The sequence below is a fragment of the Typopeltis vanoorti genome, chromosome 24 (assembly GCF_054136105.1).
Source record: "Typopeltis vanoorti isolate ZY-2024b chromosome 24, IOZ_Tvanoo_1.0, whole genome shotgun sequence".
NCBI lineage: Eukaryota > Metazoa > Arthropoda > Arachnida > Uropygi > Thelyphonidae > Typopeltis > Typopeltis vanoorti.
Window position 1 is genome coordinate 52322869 of NC_143572.1, and position 20172 is coordinate 52343040.

A 20172-nucleotide genomic window follows, 5' to 3' on the forward strand; every position below is an offset into this window, starting at 1 on the left:
TAAGGCTGCACATCCATTTCACACCCAACCTATTTACTCTTCGAACACTAGGGATACATTCAGATACTGCCTTATTCAAGCACTTTTTCAAAGATTCCCATGCATTGCTGACATTTTTTCCATTCAGTAACTGATACCATGGGATCAAAGATAATATTCTTCTTCTTCTTCTCTCTTCCATCATCTATGTGGATGATGATGAGGCTGAATGAACTCTTTCCACTTCTGTCTGTCCCAGGAGAGTCCGAACAATTCTGTCCGGTTTGGTGTCGCTTGTTGTGATTTGATTTTCAGGTCCTCTTTTATTTTGTCTATCCATCTAATTCTGGGCTGTCCTTTGGATCTTTTACCTTCCATCGTTGTATTCAAGGCTTTAGATGGTAGTCTTTCCGTTCCCATTGTCCTCATGCCAAACCATCGCAGTCTTCTTTTTTGGATTTTGTCTATTATTATTATTTCTTGTTTTAGTTGTTTCCTTGTCTTCGTTTCTTAGTCGATCCAACAGAGATACTCCAAGTAATCTTCTTAGCCAACCCATTTCAGTAACTAATAATTTTTTCTCTTCAGCCTTTTTGAGATTCCAGCATTCACTTTCATAGAGGAGTATTGGGAGGACCATTGTTTCATAGATTCTTACTTTTGTTACTTGTTTGATGTCTCTTGCCTTCCATATTTTATTAAGTCATCCAAAAGTTTGGGATGCTTGACTGATTCGTCTGTTTATATCTTTCATAATTTCACCATTGTACTCAATAACTCCTCCAAAGTAGGTGAAGTTTTCTACCTGCTCTAGATTCTTACTATCAATTTCAATTTTCAGATTGGTGCTTCTTTTTCCTATTTGCATAATTTTTGTTTTGTCTATATTTATGTTTAATCCAGATTTTATACACTTCTCCTTTATTTTATCAGAAATTCACTGTAGATTTTCTTCTGTGCTTGCAAGTAATGCAATGTCATCTGCAAATTTTAAATTTGTCACATTTTTCCCATATATTTTGATTCTGGAGTCTTCTTTGTTTAAGGCCTTATTGGTTGCTTCGTCCAGTGTAAGATTGAACAGGTCTGGTGACAGATTACATCCCTGTCTTACTCCACTTTCTGTGTGAAACTAGTTGGTTAATATTCTTCTAAGTTGATCATAATTTCCAGCTTTGTAATTCAGCATGTAGCCTGATTTAATCGGAGTTTCAATACAAGTAGATACTTCCCAAGAAAGAACAGCATGATCACTGTCACCAATTGGTGGTAAAATGGCAATATTCTTGACAGAGATCCCTTCTGACGCTATGAGCAAATCCAACACTCTTTGACCTCGAGTTCCTTCTTTCACATGCTGCTTGAGAAAGTTATCCCACAACAATTCAATAAATTCCTGTTCTTTCTGATCATGAGATTTCTCTTCTACCCAGTCAATGTTTGGAAAATTAAAGTCACCTATAATGATCATTTGCTTGGTACCCATAAGGCTAAATTGGCGATGCATTTCTTCGTCACCTACAACTGAGCTGCCAGGTCTGTAGCAACACCCCACCATACATTTCATTCTGTTAACCTCCACTTCACGCCAAATAGACTCAAACTCATCGCTACATGGGACATTGTTACCATCATTGTTTCCTTGTATTTCTACTCTAATTGGACTTAAGTCATCTGATATCATTAGTAGCACTCCTCCTCTTCTCCTATCTCTTCTGTCATTCCTAACAATAGTATATCCGTTACACTCGATCCCACATACCATATCTGATTCTGATAGCCAGGTTTCACTAATGCCAACAATCTTAGGCCACATCGTATTCAATAAAGCAATAGATTCAACTCCTTTGTTTCTAATGCTCCTGGCATTTGTGTATAGACAATAAATTACGACCTAGCCTATTCTTATAATTAGATATGCAATGTATTTGGTCTTGTTCTAGAATTTTCTCTTTTCCCTCCCCAGACGTACTTAAAAGGTCCGAACCCAAAGCATATTTTTTCACTCCTACGCCACATACATAACCATGTTGAAAGGCATTTATATCTTTATCATGTTTGTATACCATAGCTGAACTTTAACACACATTTTTCCCATTCCTCCCTTAATGTTCTAGTTTCCCCTGACTCTCTGCATTAAGTCTCATACCAAGAAGTCATTTCTCCAGGCTTCTGATGCCAAATGAATTTAAGTGCAAACCATCATTCTTATACAAATCTTTTCTGCCATCAAACACACCTCACACATCTAAAATATCACATCCATATCTTCTACATAGCCTGCGCATGAAATCATTTGCTATCATCGCCTTCCTTAACTCAGTACTATCATATCTAGGTAGTAATCCTACAATTTTTACTCTCTCACATTTCTTTCTCTCTTCTTCCAACAGACCGTTCATATCTTCTCTCATACTATGTTTGTCACCACTTAAATTATTAGCACCTACCAGCACTACCATTTCTTTTATGGTTTTCAGTTATGTTTGTCATATTTTTAATTTTCGCTCCCAGAGAGAATACGTAACAACACATCTTTAACATAAAAGCTTATATGTGCATAGTTGTGCAAAATTTCTTCAGCCACATACAATACTTATTTAGCACTATTCCCAGGGGCATGCCAACAATCTGTGCAATGCACACAAGTGCCAAAGATTTCAGGCGAGGAGGAAATACTTAAAAAAAATATTATTCATTAATTATATCAAAATAAATTACATTTTTGTTTAAATTTTAATTATATTTTATAGATTTGTCTTAAACACATTATTTATAATCACTTATTTGTTATTATTCCTTAAGATCTTATTTTATTCTGATCCTAGTTCTAACAAGTAGTTTAACGTAAACAAGTAAAAACTTGAACTTGCATAAGTTTACTGTTTACAGGATGACTTGCATTTGAATTTGTTTAATCTTGTTCACACTCGCATTTTCTTTAAACATATATAAGAAAATCGGCTGCAGTTTTTAACTTTATTCTATATTCTGCTGTTATCAGCAGAATATAGGCAACATCTTGCAATGTACCTTAATCGTCATGAGAAATATTTAAATCATTTGAACAATTACAAAAGTTGGATAGAATTAATTACATCCTTAAAAAATAAAACTTGTATTGATCATTTGCAGCAAACAGTTTTAGATAATGAAAGGAAACATTGGTATGAAGTTACAAAAAGAATAATTTTTGTAGTACAGTTTTTAGGCAAACAAAATCTAGCTCTTCATGGTAAAAGTAATAAACTTTACGATCGCAACATTGGTAATTTTTTAAAATGCATTGAGATGTTAGAAAAGTTTGATCCTTGTATATCGGAATACACACAATGTGTAACTAATGATCCTGACTTTAAAAATATGCCCTCCTATTTAGGAGATAAAATTCAAAATGAAATACTCGCTTCATTGGCATCAAATATTAAAAGTAAACGTTTTTATAAAGTGCTTTTTTTATTGGGGGAAGGGCCATAGGGGCGCCAACTAAAGTTTTGCACACAGGCGCCGGACACTACTGGCACGCCCCTGACTATTCCCGATGTTATCACATACACTCTCTTAAACTAAACATACGTAACAACACATAATCCTCCCTCAACTTCTAACCAAGTTATTGCCTATTTACCAATGATATCTCATAATCATACACGATTCCAAGGTACATCTCATAGCAAAAATACAATTAAAATATTGCTTACTTGCAACTATCACAAGTGGAAAGTCCAATTTACACAAAGCAAACTACATTGAGACTGGAGCGTCTTCTGTCTGGTCAGTCTTCAAGCTGCTTAGGCGGTTTCCCATAGAGTTTTCCTGCATCGAACTTGCTGGGGTTCTGTAGTAGCTACCCGGAGCCTAGAGAGAGGATTGGCAGCAGAAAAACATCTGGCATCAGCAGCGGGAAGGACAAAGGGAAGGAGTCCTGAGGAAGTCGAAAGCAGAAAGTCAAAAAAAAAAAAAAAAAAGTCTTGAGCCAAGTGCTGCATTCCCTTTTATGCAGATTTTCAGCTCTTTGTTCTTAATGATGAACTGGCCAGGATCAGCCAGTAGCAAAAATGACATCATTGTTGGCCATTTGACTATACGATCTTTGGATGGTACTTATCAGCGCTAATCTGGCTTAATTCCTACCAAGCTTTTACTAACAGGTCAAGTGTATGTGCATTCTTTCAGCAAATTTTATAACATCTTGTTTAGTACATTTATCTTACATAATTTCAAACAAAAACTGGAAAATCTATAGCGAAAACTTTACGAGATTTAATTTCTCACGAGATTTTACACTAGCTCTATAAATCCCACATCCAACGAACCTTAGTATATTGTTCTCATATTTGGAGTTTATAGTTTGCCCTCTTCTGATTACAATACTCTTTCCTAGTTATGTGAGACTCGCCATTGGTCAACATTCAAACATATTGAACCAATTTTTCATTTTCATCCTTCATTACATCCACATCTGTTCTTTAGATATGTTTTTCCCTAGTGAATATAATCCCTTGCTTTTCAAGAAACTTGTTAATAGATGCCTTCTTTCTAATTAGCCATTTGGTCACACATGGCACTTTTGTGTTATAGATTTTGTAATCATCTATATGTGGGATTAATATATATATATATATATATATATATACACACACAGTAAATACCCCTTTTTTACACTTCTCAGGGGACTGTTGGAAAAAAATGTAAATAGCAGGAAATGTAAAAAAACATTTAAAAAAGGCTAAAAGATGACTTACTGCTAGTATGTGAGTCTACGTACTAGATTACAAAATTTAATAACTGAAAATAAATGAATTTACAATTGCTTACATTTATCTATTTAAAAAAATCTTTAATTGTTGATTTTTTGATATAGCACCAGATTGCTTTGCATTCAGTTCAATGCTTGACCTGTTTTTTACTATCGTGTTCAAAGTGGACACAGAGAGTCCAAGATCTTTTGCTAAATGCGCACATGTTCTGGCATGCGAATCTAGAGTCACAGAATTGCCATCTTTTCTTCTACCAAAATACATTTTCTATCCTTTTTCTCCATGATACTAACATGGATAATCCACCACCACAACTTGAAAGCAACTTTCACACACTAAATTACATAGCAGAAAGTCTGCAATATCAATTCGTACTGTGATTGAAAAATCATGGTAACGCTCATCACTACATTACTGCTGCAAGTCACCGTGATGGCGGAAATGATACTGCAGCCGAAAGCAACGCCATCTGGGAACAGAAATGCACAGATTTCTGCAGAAATCGATTCGAAAATCAGTATTGCCACCCAAGAAAAAACACAAATCACGGGAAATAACATCAACATTGAGTTGTTAATGGCAGGAAAACAATATATCATAAGAATAGGCCTCAAGACGGGACCAACGGAAAATGATGTTAATGGTAGGATATATAGAATGGATGTAAATTGCAGGAACGTAAAAATGGGGTTTTACTGTGTATATATATATATTTGTTTCATTATATTTAGTAGTAGATAATTTTAAAAGGTTTAAATCGCTATTTGAAGTATTCCGAACCTCAGGTTCCCATTGCTTCTTGAAAATAATACATAAGAATATATAGCAAGCTTTTAGTTTTATGGAGCACCCTACTTAACCTACTTTTTTGGCCACAATTTATGTATAAATTAAGGAATAAGAAGTGGTTTTAAAATTGGCTAAATGAAAGTATCTTGTCAAAATTAAAAATTTGGGAATGAAATGGTATGGGAGAGACTGAATATAGTAAATATTTCTACTCTTTGTAGTATTATTTAAAATTATGGACATAATTTTAAATAATATTAACTTGTGTGGTGGTTATAAGTAACATCAAAATTTTGATGTCATCTAACTGAAAAAAGTAAAATAAAAGAAAAGATATAAACTCAGACATAAAAGACAAGTATATAAGCAAATTTGCTTATATGACTTGTCTTTTTTGTTTAAATTTTGTTTTTCTACTGAGGTTGTGATATATATATATATATATATATATACACATATTTTATATTATTAAGATATTTTTCTGATGTTTGCAGGGCAATATTACCCATGTCAGCTTGAACTTTTTAGAACAAACATTGGACAAGAAGTTAATGTCTAATTTAAGAGTGAGTAACATATTTCTTATGAATTTTCATGAATATATTTAAAAATCTAATTTTAGATATTAGAATTATTGAAACTTTTTAATTCTGAAGTACTGAAATATACATTGGTGTAAAATTAATATTGCAAGCAATATTAATTTTCTAAAATAATCACTCAAATTTCTAAAATATTACAGCTTTTCTTAAAATAATTATTACTAATAAGTGGAGTATCAAGAGAAGTATATTTTTTAGCAAATTTCACTCAAATATTTCATAAGCATATTTGATTTACCTATGTATATGCCAAAATGATTATTTCCAGTTGCTGATATGCTTGATGGGTTAACATTTACTTGAAGATTCCATGTGCTGTGAAATATGTGGCAAGTTAAGGAGAATATTCTGTGTTCTTACTGAAATTGTTTCATATAAAACCAAATAACTAATTTTTGAGCAGTGACCGGCTCTAATGTTAACACTTTATTTGGCAGTGCTGCTTTCAGGCAACATGACTTTACACTTGTTCTATTCTCATGCCAATAAGGGTGATTCAACTTCAAAAAAGTGCATCCATGAAGACAAAAGTTGCTTGGAAGCAGTAATGACAACAGTTGGGTGAAAACTCTTATTGGCATTAAAATAGAACAACTGTAGTCATGTTGCCTGAGAGCAACACTGTCAAATAAAGGGTTAAAGGGAGAATTTTAAAGTTTTTTTTTTTTTAATCTTGAAATTTTTTATAAAGTTAAAAAAAAAAAAAGAAATCTGTGTCTGTAGACTTGGAGAAAATTATGTGCATGATGTTTGTAGCTGCTTATCACTCAAAATATTTTTTTTCCTCCTTTTTAAAATTAATTATCCTGAATGCTTTATTGTAATACTGATGGACTTTTTGGAGGAGGGTATAAACATAAAAAGAGCATCATAGTTAATTTGGTTGTTAAATTCAGCATATTTAGTTAGTAGTCTAAAAATGTAAAGGTTGTTTTCCACTGAAATCAAATTAGCATATATACTGTATATAAATATATTGTTCTTGAAAGTGTTTTTTATCATTCACATTATCTGATGAACACTTGAAAGGTATTCATTCTTTTGCAAAAATTTGGTAGTTGAAATATTTAAAAAAACCAAACAGGATTTAAAGACATTGCAATATATGATATGTGAATTGTATCAGGAAATTAAGTAGAATTACAACATTGAGGGCTGCATATTGTTTGCAGTACAGAAAAATATCTTTACAATAAAAGTTGAAATTGAAATCCTGAAAAATATTAAATTTGAATATTGTAAATGAAATTAGTATTTAGTTTTTTTTTAGTATAATTACTTTATTATAATTATTCTTGTATTACATCATCATCAAATTCCTGACATGTACCATCAAGGGGTGTACAGGATACGATAGTACTACATGAAAAAATCTACATCATTACTAACTTCCTATCTACAATTTTCCTCCAAATCAGTCTGTTACTTGTCAAGACTGCAATATTATCATTATCAGATTTTATATTTCTATCCTCTAAGGCACTATGTACCATATCAATCCACCTATATCTTGGTCTTCCTCTGGGTCGTTTTCCTGTCAACTTGGCAGAGAACACTTGTTTTGCTAATCTTTCCTCGCCCATTCTGTTTAAGTGACCATGCCACCTGAGATTAGCTCTGCTAACGCATTCCTGGATGCTGACAATGTCAAGTTCTTTCCTAATATCCTTGTTTTTAATATGATATTGCCATTGATGCCATCTGTTCACGCCTCTAATCTTTCTCAGGACTCTCATATCTGTGTTCTCTAGTTTTTGGTCAAGTGTTTTGCTTCTGACCCAGCTCTCATATCCATAAGTTAGAACTGGTTTGAACACTGTATTGTATACAGCTAATTTAGTATTCCGACTAATTTCTCTCTTATTCCATATGAATTTATTCAACTGACTTCCTACCATACCAGCTTTGTTGATTCTGTTGTCTGTTTCCATATTTAATTTACCATCTTCACTAAAAATGGTGCAAAAGTAGTAGCTGAAATGTTTTACTTGTTCCACAGGTTCCCTGTTAACAACACAGTTGACATTTTCAACAATTCTACGTATTTTCATTGTCTTTGTCTTTTTAATGCTGACCTTCATACCATATCTATTACAACAGTTATTCAATTTAGTCTGGGAATCTTGCAAACCAGTAGCGGATTTATTTAGAAGTATAACATCATCCGCATAAAGCAAAGACCTGACATTAACATCTCCAATTCTGATATCATGTTTAATGCCACTTTCCTTCATAATGTGATCCATATAGATAACAAATAACAGAGGGGATAATGTACATCTTTGTCTGATGCCAGATTTAACATTAAACCATCTTCCTGTACATCCTTCAATTCTAACTGCCGACGTACAACTCAAATAAAGACTAAGTATTGCTTGATATAATGCCCCATTGACACCATATAACTGTAGCGTGTTGAATAGCTTCTCTTTTGACACCTTGTCATATGCTTTTTCCAAATCGACAAAACTTAAATATAGATCTTTGTTATGTTCCCATGCTTTCTTGACTGTTTGTCATAAAGTGAAGATCTGATCCTGACAGCCTCTATTTGGCCTGAATCCAGCTTGTTCTTCACCAAGCTTTTCTTCCACAATTCTTCTCAACCGTTTCTCAAGTATACTTGCATACATCTTGCCAGGATCAATCAGTAGGGAAATACCTCTGTAATTCTCACATTCAGTTTTATTTTCCTTTTTATATATAAACACTATTAGAGTTCTACTCCAATCATCGGGAATTCGTCCCTCTGTCCAGGCTTTCTGAACTATGCAGTGCAGCCACTGTAAGACTTTTATACCACCATACTTCAGCATTTCTGGTCGAATATCATCTACTCCTGCTGCCTTTCCATATTTCAAGCCTTTGATGGCTTTTTCTACTTCAAGTATGGACATGTATTCCTGACTGCATGCCTGTTGAGTGTTTTTTTACCACTGTGCTATCACTGCTTGTTTCATTTAGCAATTTTTCGAAGTAATTACTCCATACTTCAAGGATATCTTTTTCTCCTGTTTTCATGTCACCTTTATCATCTCTAACTCTTTTACAGCCCTCTTTCCTCCATTTCTAAGCTTCTTCAACAACCTCCAGAATATCTTACCACCTTCTTGATATTTATTTTCTATGTTCTTGCCAAAGTCCTCCCATGACTTTTGTTTAGCTAGTTTTACACAATGTTTTACTTTCTTACATTTGTCTATGTATTCTCTAAGAGGAAACTGACTTATTAGCCAGGAACTTTTGATATGCTTTCTTCTTTTCCTTCACTGCCTCTTTAACTTCCTGTATCCACCATGGAGTCCTGATTTTTCTATCCTTGCAGACAACCTCACCCCATGCCTTTCTTGCTGAATCAATCAATGTTTTCTTCAAGGGCTTGCCATTGAATATCCAAGGTTTGGTTCCTGTTCTCAAACTCTTTCATTTTTAATTCAATAATCTTTGTGTATTTAAATTGTACATATTTGGTCTGATGTATTAAAATAAAGAACTTTTATTATTAAAAGACCAGAAGATAAATGATAAAATATACAAAGAGCCAACAAGTTTCACTAGCCACTGTCTAGCATTTTCAAGGCTGAACTGGTGTGAAAACAAATGCATTAAGTTATTATTATTATTATTATTATTATTATTATTACCACGGGCTACTCCAGGAGTCCTTAGACTCATCGAGGGAGGCCCTAAACATCATGTTCACACAGCTGTTCATCATTCTCACAGTATCTATCATACCTTGCCTTGAACTCGCTCACTGTCATAGCACCCACAACAGACTCTGGCAGCTTATTCCACTCATTTACCACTCTAAAAGTAAAGAACCCAGCTCTAACACCCCTGCTAACCACGCTCTTGCCCAGCTTCCATGGGTGTCCCCTAGTTCTCCCACCACCAGTCCTGATCTCAAAAATATCATCTGAATTAATCCTATAGAATCCTTTTAGCAATTTGAATGTCTCAATCATATCTCCCCTTTTTCGCCTATCAACTAGTTTCTGCAACCCACAAATCTTCAACCTGTTCTCATATGGTGCATTCCATAGACCTGCTATCATCTTAGTCACTCGCCTCTGGATCCTCTCCACCTCCTCCCCATCAAGAAGGAACCTAGGTGACCAAATCTGGGCACAGTAGTCGAGATGAGGTCTTATCAGGGCTCGGTACAGAGGTACAATAACTTGTTTTTCTCTGCTCGTCAAGGTATTTTTCAACAACCAAGTGAGTTGATGAGCTGATTTAGCTACTTTTGCAATGTGCCCCCTAAACTTCATCTCCCTATCCACCAACACTCCCAAATCCCTGGCCTCATCAATCTCTTGGAGTACAGTTCCACCAATGTGGTATACTGCTGCTAATCTTTTCACTCCGAAATGCATAACCTTACATTTTGTCACATTAAATTGACATCCATTCTCCTTAGTCCAGAACTCCAATCTATCTAAGTCATCTTGCAAGACTTTGACATCTTCTGCATTCACTATCGCCCTACCCAACTTTGCATCATCAGCGAACAAATGAACTGTCCCACTTAGACCATTCCCTATATCGTTAATGAACAGATTAAACAGCAGTGGTCCAAGAACATTATATTTCAAGCATACACTTTATAACTGTTAGGCTGTTACATTTGATCATTCTGTTTGAAGGCGTGCATGTGTTCGAAAGCTTCAGTCGGATTCCGGTACATCACCACGTGTTGTTTAGTTTTTTGCATATTGTAATTCTGTCGAACTGAGAGAGATGATGAGATTTTTCCATATGTCTTTAAGAGTGAAACCCTGATTTCTATTTAAATTATTGCCTGTGCGTAGTACCACATCTGCTTCTTTTAAAGTTCTGTATCTGTAGTCATTCTCGATGTAAGGCATAGAACTGTTTTTCCAATCTATAACGTGATTTGATGTTGAGAAATGATGAGCTAAACCAGATATGATGATTCTATTATGATTGGCATCCCCCACATGTTCCTTCTGTCTTATTTCAAAACTTCTAGAAGTCTGACCAATGTAAGAAAGGCCACACGTGCATGGAATTTCATATACTCCAGGATATTTGAAGAACGGTACCTCATCTTTAGGTGATCTTAAGATTTGTCTGATCATGGTAGTTGGTTTCAAAACCACTCTGATGTTATGAGCTTTTAACATTCTCACTAATTTTGTGGAAACTGAATTAATATATGGAATGACAGCTGTGGATACATATTGGGGCACCGTAACACGTTGTTGATGGTTGTCTTTAAATAGCCATTTGTTTAAAATGTTAGAATGGTATCCATTAAGAGATAGAGTGTTAGCTATTAGTGACAGTTCTCTCTGCACATCTGTTTCTTTTGAAATAGACCTTAAGGCTCTATTACGGAGCATGTGAATGAAGCTGTGTTTTTGTGATCTATGATGGTTGGACGAATAATGTAGATATCTACCAGTATCTGTGGGTTTCTTGTAAATGGACAGTTGGAAATTGTTATCTTCTTTCCTCACTAGGAAGTCAAGAAAAGGAAGTTCTTTGTTCTTCTCTAGTTCTATAGTGAATTTGATCTTATTGTGTAGTGAGTTGATTTTGTTCAGAAACCCGAGAAGGTTTTCCATGGTATCTTTCCAGATGATGAACACGTCATCGACATATCTCCACCAAATTGACGGTTTTGGTACAATGGTGGAAAGAATATCCTTTTCAAGTTTTTCCATAAAAAGGTCTGCATATGGTAGTGACAGAGGACTACCCATGGCTAGACCTTCCAATTGTTTGTATGTGTCCACAGCTGTCATTCCATATATTAATTCAGTTTCCACAAAATTGGCGAGAATGTTAAAAGCTCATAACATCAGAGTGGTTTTTAAACCAACTACCATGATCAGACAAATCTTAAGATCACCTAAAGATGAGGTACTGTTCTTCAAATGTCCTGGAGTATATGAAATTCCATGCACGTGTGGCCTTTCTTACATTGGTTAGACTTCTAGAAGTTTTGAAATAAGAGAGAAGGAACATGTGGAAGATGTCAATCATAATAGAATCATCATATCTGGTTTAGCTCATCATTTCTCAACATCAAATCACGTTATAGATTGGAAAAACAGTTCTATTCCTTACATCGAGAATGACTACAGATACAGAACTTTAAAAGAAGCAGCTGTGGTACTACGCACAGGCAATAATTTAAATAGAAATCAGGGTTTCACTCTTAAAGACATATGGAAAAATTTCATCATATCTCTCAGTTCGACAGAATTACAATATGCAAAAAACTACACAACACGTGGTCATGTACCGGAATCCGACTGAAGCTTTCGAACACATGCACGCCTTCAAACAGAATGATCAAATGTAACGGCCTAACAGTTACTAAAGTGTATGTTTGAAATATAACTTAATGCATTTGTTTTCACACCAGTTCAGCCTTGAAAATGCTAGACAGTGGCTAGTGAAACTTGTTGGCTCTTTGTATATTTTATCATTTATCTTTTGGTCTTTTAATAATAAAAGTTCTTTATTTTAATCTTTGTGTATGTTAGTTTACAGTTCACATCTGAGAGCTGCTCAACTTTTATTCGCTTCAAAACTTGCAAACTTTAAAAGCTTCTTGTATTACATTATACAAGAATTAAGCTTTCATATGTGCCGATAAAGTGAGTGCCCACAGAATGAATTCAGAGAATGTTAATCTGATGAATTTCAAAGTAATAATACTTTAAATGGCATTGTCAGATTTTCACTTGGACATTGCCATTTGGAAAGACGGAATCCTAATTTCACACAAGAGCTAGGACATAAATAATTACAAAATGAAGGTAAAAAGAATTAAGGAACAAATCATGGCATTATACATGAAAAATATTTAAAAATAAGTTTAGGAAGTCAACAGTTGCTTATCAAACAAAAAAAATTAATAAATAAATAAAAGATACACAAAAGTGAAAGACAGCCAAAAAGAATACAACTTGGAAATCAGAAATGTTTCTATATTAAGAAATATTGCAATGTCAGAAATGTTCACAGATACATAACTGGAAAGAAAAGTAGAAGCATTATTGTGAAACATTTAAAGAACAACTTTTTCCTGCAGTTTGTAATAAAGAAAAATGCCAATTCGGAAATTTTTCAGCATAGATTTTTTGGCCATCAGAATTCATGCTATAAATAAAATTAAGGAATTTTGTAGAAATTTTGATTATTGAAATACCAGTAGAACATTTTTATATGGAAAAGTTTTCTTTATTGTTATACTTTTGCTTTAAATTTTCATTATAAGTTTACTTTCTAAACTTGATTTATGTTTTCTAACTATATATATTTTACAAAAAGAACATCTCATTAATGCTTATTCCCATTGGTATGCCTTTAATTTTGGTTTCCATACATTAGATTTTACTTAAAACTGTTTTAGCACTTGAAGAGCAAAATATTGAATAGGTTTGCATTTTGTTCATGAGAATTAGTGATTTTTAGAATTGGGATATTACTAGCAGCAAAGCGAAGTTTCAGAGATGGAATATTCGAATGAGATTCTTTAGAGGTGGAATATTTAAATAAAAAAATAAATCATTAGACTGTTATAAACAGTTTATTTTTCTAGTTGAATGATTTTAGTTAGGAATCAAAGGAAAATAATGAAACTGTTTTGAGAGAATTTAGAATAGTGGGATATTTTGATTATTTTTGTTATTACTATCATTACTTTTTTTATAATAATTATATGGTGTTATGCATCTACAACATAGATGAAATTCTAACATGTTAAAACAGTTGTGCCATGCATAAAAAAAAGTATCGTTTTTTAAAAGTTTGTCTTTAAATTTAATTTAAAGACAGGAGCTATAAAAGATGGCTTATTATTGAAAAGAAAATTATGAGTTTACTCTTGATTATTTTCAATAGAAATTACTATTGTGATTTTGTTATGTCAGTTCATGAAGACTGTAGTTCTAAATAAATTTGATAAAAAAAAGAATAGAATAGTTGTGCTTATTTAAATGAGATGAAGCTATCCTTCTATATCCAGCACTAGGCTGTGTGTTAATAGCTTATTTTTTTAAATTACCAATTGGAATGTTTTTATATTAGAATAGTTGAAAGTTAGAACATACCTGATTTTTGGAGGTGAGATTAAGTACTGAATTTGACAGTGATGTAACAAATAGTATTTGGTTAGTAATGTAGAAAATATGGAACCAGTTAATAAGAAAAATGGCAAAATTGTAACATAAATATATGAAAAGAATAAAAAAGACTAAAAAGCCAAGAGATCAAAAATTATGGATTTGAAAGGGAAAGAATTGAAAACTTAGTAGTCATGCACGACAGGTCATTGGTATGATGGTATGCTAGCCATTTCATAGAAATCATCATCAGGTAGTAGAGCATCCAAATTATATATATTATAAACTCTAGAACATATTTAACTTAGTTTTTTTTTTTTTTTTTTAATTTTATATGGAAGATCTCATTAAATCATGTTTGAGTTCTTTAAATATTTATTCTTCATGTAATTTATTATCAATTAGAAAAAACGCTCAGCTCATGAACGTCAGAAAGAAAATTATGAAAGTGGAGAATGGGCTACTGGACAGAAATGGGCAGATGATGCTCCAAAAGAAGAAATCGATGCAGAGAGTATAAATCTTATGAGTTCAGGAGCATGTGGAGCTTTTGTACATGGTTTAGAGGATGAATTCTTAGGTATATATAATATATTTTAACCATAATTCACATAATCCTTCTTCTCTTTTTTATTATTATTATAACTTGCATGGATGCTAACACTAATACGATTCTGATATTTAATTTATTAAAAGGCACCCCATACTAAATTGCAGAGCATATTAAATAAAAAATAAATAAATAAATAAGAACTCTATAGTACATTAGTACTGTTGATGTACCAAGTTAAATAGGCCAGCGATACTTTTCTTCGGCAATGTTCCAGGAGGAAACTGTTTACATCTTGAGATCTCTGTTAAAGATGAAAATCATCTCTCACTTAAGATTCACAAGTTTCCCAGTGAGGTTGATAAACACAACTTACTGGGTTGTCAAAGAGAGACATTACTCTTTCACCACTGAAGCCATTCTATAGTATATCACATTTTACATACTAGGATTTTATGTATGGTCCATGTAAAAATATCTGATTTCTTTCAAATATCTTTACCCCAGGAGTTGCTTAAGAAAGAAAAGTTAGAATGAACAAGGAGGGAGGATATTTTTTGCTTTGTTTCTTCTTGTGCATGCATTCATTTTTTGTGCCATTAATAATTTACTAATGTATTTTCAAACTGTTTTAAATCTTAACATCAAAGCAAAAAAGAAAACACCTGAAACTAAGCTCTAAATGAAGCTTCACACAGATTTCTGTCCCAAGATATCACACACATAATTTGTCCTCTGAATTAATCATTTAATGTATTGAGAGATGAATCTTTAGACACCTTTATAATCAAAGAAGATATGTTTAATTTATTTAAAAAAATAATAAAAATACGAATATATATACACACACACAACATAAAGTCAGTATAACATAACTATGCAAGTGCCAATATATCCTTCAGATCACATCAAACAACATGAACAATAACATACTTATTGAATATAAAGAAACTACCACAATTCGTTTTCTATGCTCTCTTCTCCTACTCCTCTGAATAGCTGAACACTAGTAGAAATGTTTGTTAATGCTCTTTTCACTTCAATGCATGCTCAGAAATGCAGTAGAGCAACTTCATGCTGGTGTACTATTGTACACTACCATTACAGCATTGGACTTTAAGCAGCATAATGTGACAAGGTGCCAAGAGAGAAGCTATTCAATACGCTGCAGTTATATGGTGTCAATGGGGCATTATATCAAGCAATACTTAGTCTTTATTTGAGTTGTGAGTCAGCAGTTAGAATTGAAGGAAGTACAGGAAGATGGTTTAATGTTAAATCTGGTGTGAGACAAGGATGTACATTATCCCCTCTGTTATTCATTATCTATATGGATCACATTATGAAGGAATGTGGTATTAAACCTGATATCAAAATTGGAGATGTTAATGTCAGCTCTTTGCTTTATGCGGATGATGTTATACTTCTAAATAAATCCACTACAAGTCTGCAAGATTCTCTGACTAAATTGAATAGCTGTTGTAATAGATATGGTATGAAGGTCAGCAATAAAAAGACAAAGACAATGAAAATAGGCAGAATCATTGAAAATGTCAACTGTGTTGTGAATGGAGAACCTGTGGAACAAGTAAAACATTTCAGCTACTTAGGCACAATTTTTACTGAAGATGGTAAACTAAATATAGAAATAGACAACAGAATCAGCAAAGCTGGTATCGTGGGAAGTCAATTGAATAAATTCATATGGAATAAGAAAGAAATTAGTCGGAACACTAAATTAGCTGTATACAAGACTGTGTTCAAACCAATTTTAACTTATGGATCTGAGAGCTGGGTCAGAAGTAAAACACTTGACCAAAGACTAGAGACCGCAGATATGAGAGTCCTAAGAAAGATTAGAGGCGTGAACAGATGGCATCAATGGCAATATCATATTAAAAATGAGGATATTAGGAAAGAACTTGACATTGTCAGCATCCAGGAATGCGTTAGCAGAGCTAATCTCAGATGGTATGGTCACTTAAATAGAATGGGAGAGGAAAGATTAGCAAAACAAGTGTTCTCTGCCAGGTTGGCAGGAAAACGACCCAGAGGAAGACCAAGATATAGGTGGATTGATACGGTACAAAGTGCCTTAGACGATAGAAATATAAGATCTGATAATGTTGGAATCTTGACAAGTAACAGACTGATTTGGAGGAAAATTGTAGATAGGAAGTTAGTAATGATGTAATTTTTTCATGTAGTACTGTCATATCCTGTACACCCCTTGAGGGTACATGGCAGGAATCTGATGATGATAATGTTCCATTTCACAGTGCAAGAAAGTTATAATCTGTCATGTTGTACCATCATTTGAAATTTTGGATTTCAAATGAATTTCATATTGAAATTCATGTTTCATATTGAAAAGAACATTGTAAGAACGTTTTCAAGAGAATAAAAGTTGAGCAGCTCTCAGATGTGAACTGTAGAATAAAATACACAAAAATTATTCAAGAAAAAATGGAAGAGTATGAGAGCAGGAACCGAACCTTGGAGATTCAGTGGCAAGCCCTGAAAAAAACATTGATTCAGCCAGAGAGGCATGTGGTGAGGTTGTGTGCAAGAATTGAAAAATCAGAACTCAGTGGTGGACACAGGAAGTTAAAGAGGCAGTGACAGAAAAGAAGAAAGCATATCAAAAGTTCCTGGCAAATAAGTCAGGTTGTGCTCTTAGAGAATACACAGACAAATGTAAGAAAGCTAAATACTCTGTAAAACTGGCTAAACAAAAGTCATGAGAGGACTTTGGGAAGAACATAGAAAATAAATATCATGAAGGTGGCAAGATATTCTGGAGGTTGTTGAAGAAGCTCAGAAATGGAGGAAAGAGTGGTGACATGAAAACAGGAGAAAAAGATATCTTGAAGTATGGAGTAATTACTTTGAAAAACTGCTAAATGAAACAAGCAGTGATGACAGCACAGTGGTAAAAAACACTGACCAGGCATGCAGTCAGGAATACATATCCATACTTGAAGTAGAAAAAGCCATCAAAAGCCTGAAATGTTCAAAGGTAGCAGGAGTAGATGATATTCGACCAGAAATGCTCAAGTATGGAGGTATAAAAGTCATGCAAGGGCAGCACTCCATAGTTCAGTAGTCTTGGACAGAGAGACGAATTCCAGATGATTGGAGTAGAGCTCTCATAGTACCCATATATAAAAAGGGAAATAAAACTGATCTGAGAATTACAAAGGCATTTCATTACTGAGTGTTCCTGGTAAGATATATGCAAGTATACTTGAGAAACGGTTGAAGAACCGTTTCTCAAGTATAGAGGTTGTCAGGATCAGATTTTCACTTTACGATAGATAGTTAAGAAATCAGGAATATAACAAAGATCTGTATTGAAGTTTTATGGATCTGGAAAAGGCATATGACAAGGTGCCAAGAAAAAAGCTATTCCAAACACTACAGTTAAATGGTGTTGATGGGGCATTATATCAATCAGTACGTGGTCTTTATTTGAGTTGTAGGTCAGCAGTTAGAATTGAAGGAAGTACAGGAAGATGGTTTAATGTTAAATCTGGTGTCAGACAAGGATGTACATTATCCCCTCTGTTATTCATTATCTATATGGATCACATTATGAAGGAATGTGGTTATTAAACCTGATATCAAAATTGGAGATGTTAATGTCAGCTCTTTGCTTTATGCGGATGATGTTATACTTCTAAATAAATCTGCTACAAGTATGCAAGATTCTCTGACTAAATTGAATAGCTGTTGTAATAGATATGGTATGAAGGTCAGCAATAAAAAGACAAAGACAATGAAAATAGGCAGAATCATTGAAAATGTCAACTGTGTTGTGAATGGACAACCTGTGGAACAAGTAAAACAATTCAGCTACTTAGGCACGATTTTTAGTGAAGATGGTAAATTAAATATGGAAATAGACAACAGAATCAACAAAGCTGGCATGGTAGGAAGTCAACTGAATAAATTTATATGGAATAAAAGAGAAATTAGCCAAAACACTAAATTAGGCTGTATACAAGACAGTATTTAAACCAATTTTAACTTATGGATCTGAATGCTGGGTTAGAAGTAAAACACTAGAGACCAAAGACTAGAGACTGCAGATATGAGAGTCTTGAGAAAGATTTCAGGCATGAATCCTTTCTTTTAGGCTTACACGGTGATCCGAATACATTTTGGAAAATTATGGAGACAACTACCGTGTTTGAGTAAAACTTTAGTTTAATATAAACCAAAATCCACATTCGACGTTTCGACCTTTATATCAAGGTCATCTTCTGGAGCATATATACTATATACAGAGTAACAAGCTGCATTACAGTCTACATGGTTTGTTACATGTTACAAACTGCATGGTTTGTTTTACTCAAACACGGTAGTTGTCTCCATAATTTTCCAAAATGTATTCGGATCACTGTGTAAGCCTAAAAGAAAGGATTCTCATCATCCATGGAAATTATACTCACAAGCGTTGCAATCGTTATGATAAGTTAAAGATACGTATTTCCCTCTTGATCAATCGGCTGGCCTTTTTAAGGAGATGCAGGGACAGTGACCTTATTCCTATCTGATCAAGCTGAAAAATAAATTTACACCCACTGAAGTACTTCGTATATATGACTGCACAGAGAAAGCAATACTTAAAGAACAAATCTAAACAGCCTGCGAAAACCTAGCAGTAACTCAAAATCATGTTTCAAAATTGCAATCCGAACTATTGAGCTATATAAATCCAGACATTCCACAAGTACTTGAAAGAATTACTGACAATGGGGCCAAATATATCCTAGAAAATAATAAAGAAAAACTCGAGGACAAATTTCACATTTTGAAACAACGCCGAAATATGACTACCAGTCATACCAATCCAACCAATCAGGAGATCTCCTCCCTGGTAAACAGTTCCAACAGTGAACAAGGGTGGCAAGGAGCGACCAACCACCTGCAAGCAAGAACCACGTGATCAACTTATCAAGCCACACCTTAAATAGCGGCCAACTTGCGCTACTTGGTAAAGGCCTTAACTATGCATTAGCACCTAAAATGGTCAATAAATTGGATTTTATCTACCATATAGAAAGAAGCATTAGGTGAACAAGTATTTTTATTGGCTACAATAATATAGCCAATAAAAATACAATTAGAAACCAGCAATGTTCTGAACAATAAGAAAACCATACGTAACAATCTTACAAAAATGGAACTAGCTGAAATCAAGTCATTAAAAGCAAATCAGGATATAATTATAATGAAATCAGATAAAGGCAATGCCACTGTCCTTGACAGATCAACATTCATCCATCAGATGAATCAACTAGTCTCCGATAACAGCACCTATCAGCTGGTAAACTATAACCCAACAAACAGGATAAAGAATAAAACAGAGAAATTACTTAAGT

The 20172-nt window shown here is 33.8% G+C and overlaps 1 protein-coding gene across 5 annotated transcripts in view; it reads left to right on the forward strand.

Annotated features, from left to right (window-relative positions):
- LOC150093195 (integrator complex subunit 4-like) overlaps positions 1 to 20172 on the forward strand; it is a 220672-nt gene that overhangs the window by 73060 nt on the left and 127440 nt on the right. For all 5 annotated transcript variants that reach the window (XM_090413369.1, XM_090413370.1, XM_090413368.1 and 2 more), the window contains 2 exons: positions 6023 to 6094; positions 14641 to 14815. In XM_090413369.1, coding sequence (XP_090269495.1) covers positions 6023 to 6094; positions 14641 to 14815 — 247 coding nt within the window. The remainder of the gene's footprint in view (positions 1 to 6022; positions 6095 to 14640; positions 14816 to 20172) is intronic.